The 8431-nt window shown below is 47.8% G+C and overlaps 1 protein-coding gene across 1 annotated transcript in view; it reads right to left on the bottom strand.

Annotated features, from left to right (window-relative positions):
* Nucleotides 1-8431, bottom strand: part of IFTAP (intraflagellar transport associated protein) — a 45269-nt gene that overhangs the window by 14058 nt on the left and 22780 nt on the right. Inside the window, exons 3-4 of the mRNA XM_075327031.1 lie at nucleotides 1404-1528; nucleotides 1148-1213 (exon numbers count right to left, since the gene is read on the bottom strand). Coding sequence (XP_075183146.1) covers nucleotides 1148-1213; nucleotides 1404-1528 — 191 coding nt within the window. The remainder of the gene's footprint in view (nucleotides 1-1147; nucleotides 1214-1403; nucleotides 1529-8431) is intronic.

Here is an 8431-nt window from a genome sequence, read left to right as displayed (position 1 = left end):
CCATCCAGTGATTGACGGCTCCTCTACACTTCCCCGCCCTCCATCCAGTGATTGGCGGCTCCTCTACGCTTCCTCGCCCCCCATCCAGTGATTGGCGGCTCCTCTACGCTTCCCCGCCCTCCATCCAGTGATTGGCGACTCCTCTACGCTTCCCCACCCTCCATCCTGTGATAGGCGGCTCCTCTAAGCTTCCCCGCTCTCCATCCAGTGATAGGCGGCTCCTCTACCCTTCCCCGCCCTACATCCTGTGATTGGCGGCTCCTCTACACTTCCCCGCCCTCCATCCAGTGATTGGCGGCTCCTCTAAGCTTCCTCGCCCCCCATCCTGTGATTGGCGGCTCCTCTACACTTCCCTGCCCTCCATCCAGTGATTGGCGGCTCCTCTACACTTCCCTGCCCTCCATCCAGTGATTGGCGGCTCCTCTACGCTTCCCTGCCCTCCATCCAGTGATTGGCGGCTCCTCTACACTTCCTCGCCCCCCATCCAGTGATTGGCGGCTCCTCTACACTTCCTCGCCCCCCATCCAGTGATTGGCGACTCCTCTACACTTCCTCGCCCCCCATCCAGTGATTGGCGACTCCTCTACGCTTCCCTGCCCTCCATCCAGTGATTGGCGGCTCCTCTACACTTCCCTGCCCTCCATCCAGTGATTGGCGGCTCCTCTACACTTCCCTGCCCTCCATCCAGTGATTGGCGGCTCCTCTACACTTCCCTGCCCTCCATCCAGTGATTGGCGGCTCCTCTACACTTCCCTGCCCTCCATCCAGTGATTGGTGGCTCCTCTACCCTTCCCCGCCCTCCATCCAGTGATTGGCGGCTCCTCTACGCTTCCCTGCCCTCCATCCAGTGATTGGCGGCTCCTCTACACTTCCTCGCCCCCCATCCAGTGATTGGCGGCTCCTCTACACTTCCTCGCCCCCCATCCAGTGATTGGCGACTCCTCTACACTTCCTCGCCCCCCATCCAGTGATTGGCGACTCCTCTACGCTTCCCTGCCCTCCATCCAGTGATTGACGGCTTCTCCGCAGAGATCTATCAGTCATGATGAGCAGGGCGGGGGTAGGGACGTGGCGCTGCCCCCCGGACCCATCCTCTCCAGCTTGGTACTGCCTACGTGACCCCCCCCAGACCCGGGAAGACTCTCACCTGTACTCTGCCGGGATGGGTCAGGCTGTGACAGATGCCGGCCATGATCCCGTCACCGATGGTCAACTGCAACATAGAAATATCACATCACTCCTTCAGGGCGGGCTCCTTCCACCATCAGTATAAGTGACAAGTTATGGCCGGCCGCGGCTTATACAACCCCTAGGGATCTACAGTGCTGTAAGAGAAGGCCAGGATCGGGGCAGAAACATGGAGACTAAAGCACAGACTATTACCACCGATAGTGTCCTGGTACCTGCTCAGGTTCCTCTTGTCCATTGGTGACACCCGTCTTATCTTGTCCTCTTTGTGTGGGATTTAAGGAACTTTTCTTCATGTGTGACCCATCAAACATGACCTCGGGCTGCTGCCGGCCGGACCCTAATAAGCAAAGGTGGCAGCAAACGGCATTATACAAAGGTTAATACACTAATACAAGGCAAATCAAGTTTGATACAGAAAAATGGAACGTTATGCACTTGGGACAAGAAGATTAATATTACAATTCGGTACTAAATGATTAAACACTTGGTAACACCAAACGGGAAGAGCGAGATACGGGAGAATGAACTCGAGTGCCAGGTAGCTGCCAGCAAGGCAAATAAAAGCTATAACCAATAGGGGATATCACAGCTCACCTCCTCCTCCTATTGAATGACAGATGACACCTCTATATACAGTAGACTACTACTACTACACAGGATCCATAATTCACAATAGGTGATGTCACAGCTCACCTTCTCTTGGACAATGACTGATAACATCTCTATATACACATACACACACCCACACAATAGGTGATGTCACAGCTCACCTGTGCAATGACTGCTAACACCTCCATACAGTAGATAACACAATACACTATTCACAATAGATGTCACAGCTCACCTCCTCCTGATGGCACCTCTACAGTGGTGTTCATAAGTCCTGCATAGGCATAAAGAAAACTACATATTTCATACTTCTGCATCTCTACAGTGAAACTGGTGGAACATATATGTTTTCTAATCCCTCATTGTATGCCATACTCATTTTTGAATGTCCCAAGTGTATAGATTGTTATGGTATGTGCATTTTTGATATTTGTTTTCCAGTATAACCATACCTCCACCAGTACAGTGTGTAGAATGGTGAACAGGTCTCTAAGTTCATTAACGTCCAATGCAAGTTCACACAGACTTCAATTTTACTTTTTAAGATGTATTATTTTTTATGTAATTCCGAGTCCTGATTCGGGCCTTGTGAGTGCATCTTTAGCTTCTAATACTTTATTGGCAGCCTTTGCATCTCTGTGGCATTGAGTGCACAAGCTTCTGCAGATGGTCACGAGTGATGATGGTTCCAGGCTTGTATCGGAGCCTCAATCAACTCTCTCTTGGTCCTTGGCTGTTTTTTAGATATCTCTATTGATACCTTGTGCCACATATTTTCTATTGGATTGAGGTCTGGGGACTGGGCTCGCCGGTCAATAGTAGCCACCTTGTTCTTTTTTTGTTTCCATTCCGTTACTGTCTTAGCTCTGTGACAAGGAGCATTATCATCCTGGAAGATATAATCCCCTGAAAACAGGTGTTGAGGATGTCCATGTATTTTTTTGCATTAACCCTCCACAATCTGAAGCCTTCCCACACCATTGGCGGCCATACAGCCCCAGACCATTACTGTCATCGGATGTGTCACAGAGAAGCTCAGACACTCTGGCTTGTGCTCTTCATGTGGAAACCTTCTCACATAAGACTTGCCATCATTTCCTAAAATGCAGAAAGTGCTTTCATCACTAAATAGCACTTTTTCCCACTCCTCCTTCCTCCATTTTAAATATTTCAATGCCCCCAGTGTTCGCCTTTGTCTTTGTATGGCTGTCATCAATGGCTTCTTTCGGGCCTTGCACCCTGTATGGCTGTCATCAATGGCTTCTTTCGGGCCTTGCACCCTGTATGGCTGTCATCAATGGCTTCTTTCGGGCCTTGCACCCTGTATGGCTGTCATCAATGGCTTCTTTCGGGCCTTGCACCCTGTATGGCTGTCATCAATGGCTTCTTTCGGGCCTTGCACCCTGTATGGCTGTCATCAATGGCTTCTTTCGGGCCTTGCACCCTGTATGACTGTCATCAATGGCTTCTTTCGGGCCTTGCACCCTCTCAATCCTGCTTCCAAACATCTCTTCCTAACAGTTGATGTTGCTACCTCAATATTGCACTTTTCTTGCCATTCTTGCATAAGCTGAGTAGAGCTGAGCTTTCCATTTGCAAAGGATGTTCTTATCAGTATCTATCCTCCCTTTTAGTTGACTTTCTGGGCCGACCAGATCTGGGCCTGTCCTGGGTAATTCCAAGCTGCTTATGTTTCTGCAAAATTCTTACAACTGTCCTCTGATTACAGCCGACCTTCCTTGCGATCTGGGGGCCAGTATAACCCTCTTCATGTAGCACCACAACTCGCACACGATCCTCCGCTGACAAAGATCTGAAGGCTCCATCATAAAGCTCTACAGTATCATTCACTAGATAGACCTACAGATAAAACAAACAAACTAAGCAGCAGATGTGATGCAATGGAATGGAATGTGATTGGCTGCCATATCCAGGTTATGATTGGTCACAAGAACCTCATCTGTGATTGGCTAATTTTGGATCTGAAGCTGTACAATATTTAGTTGTGCTTTCAATTCCCATATTGTTGCAATAATTTCAGGCAAAACTGCTTCAAAAGCTACAAATATTACAGGGAGAGAATGCAAAATTGTTTTCTGAACAAAACCATATATAATATGTCATATTAGCATCGAAGATATTCCACAGAAAACGTTTAAAACCTGAAAAATCAATTTATCCTATGCAGGACTTATGAACACCACTGATGATAATCATAATCTACTGTATATAGAGGTGTTACGTCAATGTGCATGAGGAGGAGGATGTGAGCTGTGACATCACTTATTGTGAATGATGGATCCTATGTTATTGTTGTTGTTATTAATAACAACAACAACAACATAGGATCCATCATTCACAATAGGCGATGTCACAGCTCACATCCTCCTCTTGGAAAATGACTGATAACACCTCTATATACACACACACACAAAATAGGTGATGTCACAGCTCACCTCCTTCTGTTCAATGACTGATAACACTTCTATATACAGTAGATTATTATTATTATTATTATTGCATAGGATCCATCATTCACAATAGGTGATGTCACAGCTCACCTCCTTCTGTTCAATGACTGATAACACTTCTATATACAGTAGATTATTATTATTATTATTATTACATAGGATCCATCATTCACAATAGGTGATGTCACAGCTCACCTCCTCCTCCTGCACAATGATTGATAACACCTCTTTATACAATAAAGGCTTAGGTCATGAACCTACAGAGGAGTTGAATGAATGGCCACTGGTCAACTTCAACGGTGGCACTTCAGAGTCCTCTTCTTGAGTCTGGACAACCTCTCTAATGACGCCAAGGAGGAGGACGACACTGGTCATTGATCCAGGAAGTTTTCATACTTCGGAAAGAACATTTCCTCCTAATTTCATTCAATCGGCAGTGGCGTAACTTGAAGCTCATGGGTCCCGTCCTACGTGCCAGAGACCCCCTGCATCCACTATAGTTTTGGCCCTGGCAATCGGCAACTACTCCATGACCTTTCCTTCTCCTGGATCTTGATGTTGGGATGAGTTGACTTTTGCCTTTCTTCGAGTTTCTCGTATAATTTTATGACTGCCGCAAACGCATCCTTCCTATTATTTTACCTAAACAGTTTTCCGCCCGCCGCCCCGGCATGCCCCAGATGCTCATTTTGAGGAATAATACGACACTTGCCGATTACCATGCCTTGAGTGATTTCATGTGGCGGCCATCTGAATGGAGGCATATTTCTACCTTCATGCTACATGTGCTATGAAGAGCTTGATCAAATGTCCTCTGGAATTACACACTATGGGGCATGACAAAAAAAAAAAATAATAAAATAATCAAAGAAAATCAATGTTTTATGCTCTGGCGAGAATCACATGCTCCGAGCCCCCGTCCTCCCCGTTGCTTGTTACCTTCTGCTAAGCCCCTCATAAAAGTTCCATCCTTGCTTAAGCTCCTTCCGTCAAGACAAAGAGACATCTGTTCCGAGATGGCCCTTCACAGCCGGATACGTATCAGGTATGAAAATAATATTCCTCTGAAGATTGAAGGGAAAAAAAAATCCCGCGGTCTTGAAATTTAGCTCTTCACATCAGACAATAAAGGGAATCTTTCATTGAGATGAGGTGTATGTGGTCTCCAGAAGAGAAGACAATTCCGAGCTTATTGCCGAGACTCCAAGCCAACATCAATTACTAATCACCGGCTGGGCATGTAAGAGCTCGCCTCCTGTTATTTCACACTTTTATTTTGCTGGGTGCCCTTCTCACCTACCTTTCATGCGGAGCCTAATCCCGCTACCGGTGCACAAAGGCGACCAGAATACTTTTTTGGTAATCTCTCTATGGGGCTTTGACAGAAATCGAGGAACCCAAGAGAGAGGCTCCTTCTGAGCTCAGCCGTGAAACAAAAGATTTGTTAAGGATCTTACAATGGAAAAGTTTTATTCACCGACGAAAGGAAGACGTGTTCTTTATTTTTATAGAATATTTATATATTTCCTGTTCCAACCAACATGGGGCCCTTGAAGAAAAATTAAAAAAAAAAAATTCTTTGGACATAGTAAGAAAGAAAATTTCATTTGTTTGGCCCGCTGTGAATTAGACAGCATCGCCTTTTATTTCCCCACGAGAAGCTTCTAAATGTGGAACACGGAAGAGATACTGAATTTTTTAACCCTCTCCTAGCTGACCTAACATTTCATATTGAAAATTATTTTTTCTCTCCGATTGTTCAGTCTCGTGAAATTCATGCATGGTCTGGCCTTGGATGAAATCGATCAAAGGTCTATTTTCCAAGTGGAGGAAGACTTCATGGGATCAACTGGTAGGTTAGAAGGTCCTCAACTGCAGACTGTGCTGGACAGAGGCTCCTTCTGAAGGTTTGCCCAGGGTCTGGCCTTAGATGAAATGGAGCAAAGGTCTATTTTACAAGTGGAAGAAGACTTCACTGGATCAACTTGTAGGTTAGAAGGTCCTCAACTGCAGACTGTGCTGGATGGAGGCTCCTTCTGAAGGTTTGCCCGGGGTCTGGCCTTGGATGAAATGGTTCATAGGTCTATTTTACAATTAGAAGACTTCATGGGATCAACTGGTAGGTTAGAAGATCCTCAACTGCAGACTGTGCTGGACAGAGGCTCCTTCTGAAGGTTTAAGGGTACCTTCACACTTAGCGATGCAGCAGCGATCCGACCAGCGATCTGACCTGGTCAGGATCGCTGCTTCATCGCTACATGGTCGCTGGTGAGCTGTCAAACAGGCAGATCTCACCAGCGACCAGTGACCAGCCCCCAGCCAGCAGCGACGTGCAAGCGACGTTGCGCTTGCACGGAGCCGCCGTCTGGAAGCTGCGGAGACTGGTAACTAAGGTAAACATCGGGTATGGTTACCCGATGTTTACATTAGTTACCAGTGTGAGCAGGGAGCAGGGAGCCGCGCACACTAAGCGCTGGCTCCTTGCTCTCCTAGCTACAGTACACATCGGGTTAATTAACCCGATGTGTAATGCAACTACATGTGCAGAGAGCAGGGAGCCGCGCACACTGAGCGCTGGCTCCTTGCTCTCCTAGCTGCTGTACACATCGGGTTAATTAACCCGATGTGTACAGCAGCTACATGTGCAGAGAGCCGGAGCCGGCAGCACAGGCAGCGTGAGAGCTGCTGGTAACTAAGGTAAATATCGGGTAACCACCTTGGTTACCCGATGTTTATCTTGGATACAGCTTACCTTAGCTGTCAGACGCCGGCTCCTGCTCCCTGCTCGCTTCATTTGTCGCTCTCTTGCTGTCACACACAGCGATCTGTGTGTCACAGCAGGAGAGCGGCTTTGAAGAAAACGAACCAGGGCTGTGTGTAACGAGCAGCGATCTCGCAGCAGGGGCCAGATCGCTGCTCAGTGTCACACACAGCGAGATCGCTAATGAGGTCACTGCTGCGTCACAAAAAGCGTGACTCAGCAGCGATCTCGGCAGCGAGCTCGCTGTGTGTGAAGCACCCCTAACCGAGGTCTGGCCTTGGATGAAATGGATCAAACGTCTGTTTTACAAATAGAAGACGACTTCACAGGATCAACTGGTAAGTTAGAAGGTCAACTACAGACTGTGCTGGACGGAGGCTCCTTCTGAAGGTCCACTCAAGGTCTATAGCTAAAAATATCATGGCAATATCAGCTGTCCTAATTGTACAAGCAGGACAGGAGAAATGTAAAATGTTTCTCGGTACATCCTCACAAGTGGAGCAAGACTTCACAAAATCAACTTCTAAAGTTGGAAAGTCAAATCACAGATTATATAACAATGAGGATCCTTGGGTTCCTCTTGAAGGTCCAAGCCTTTGCAGATTGAGGCTTTTTGGGCTCCTTCTAGGGGCTCACCCTGTGCTAGACTGAGGCTTTTCTGGCTCTGAGTTTCCACCTTGTGCCAGAATGGTGTATTCTTGGCCTCAATGAGAGTGCAAATGTGGCGAACTATTGCTCCTTGGGCTCCTTCTACGGTGTGCCCTGTGGTAGACAGACTCTTTGGGCTCCAAGCTTCCGCCCAGAGCTAGACTGACACTTTCAAACCAAAAAGCCACATTCTGACATAAGGTGGAAACTCAGGAAGAGCCCAAAGAGTTTCAGTGAGGCACAAGGTAGAACCTAGGAGGAGCCCAGAAAGTGTCAATCTGAAAGAGTATTGAACCTTCAGGAGGAGCCCAAAGAGCTTCAGACCAGCACAGGGTGGTCTCTCACAATGAGCCCAAGGAGTCACTTTCTGGCATAGGGTAGAACCTCAGTAACAGCTGTGGGGCCCCGAGGCTCGGTGTCGGTGCAGCGGCGCATTACCTTCAGGGACTCCACGCGGCTGGATCTTGTCACAGGTAGGAAATCCTCTATTTTGATTGTCGTGACGCCACTCTCAGAATTGCGGTCAGTGGAGACCGCCACTGCAGGTTAGGGGTGCCTGGGGCTGATAGTAGGTGCAGTCAGTTGTAATAGCCTCCTGAGAGTGAGGCATGCCCCAGGGTCCCGTGTAGGTGTGTGGAACTACAAGTCGCAGAATGACTCACACGCACAAGCAGGATGTCTTTCAGGGGTTTTTACTCACTGATGGTGGCAGGGTGAGTAACCCGGGCGTAGCTGGGATGAACCAGGCTGG

This window comes from Anomaloglossus baeobatrachus, chromosome 10 (assembly GCF_048569485.1).
Source record: "Anomaloglossus baeobatrachus isolate aAnoBae1 chromosome 10, aAnoBae1.hap1, whole genome shotgun sequence".
In the NCBI taxonomy this organism is placed as follows: domain Eukaryota; kingdom Metazoa; phylum Chordata; class Amphibia; order Anura; family Aromobatidae; genus Anomaloglossus; species Anomaloglossus baeobatrachus.
This window is presented reverse-complemented; position numbering and strand designations above follow the sequence as displayed.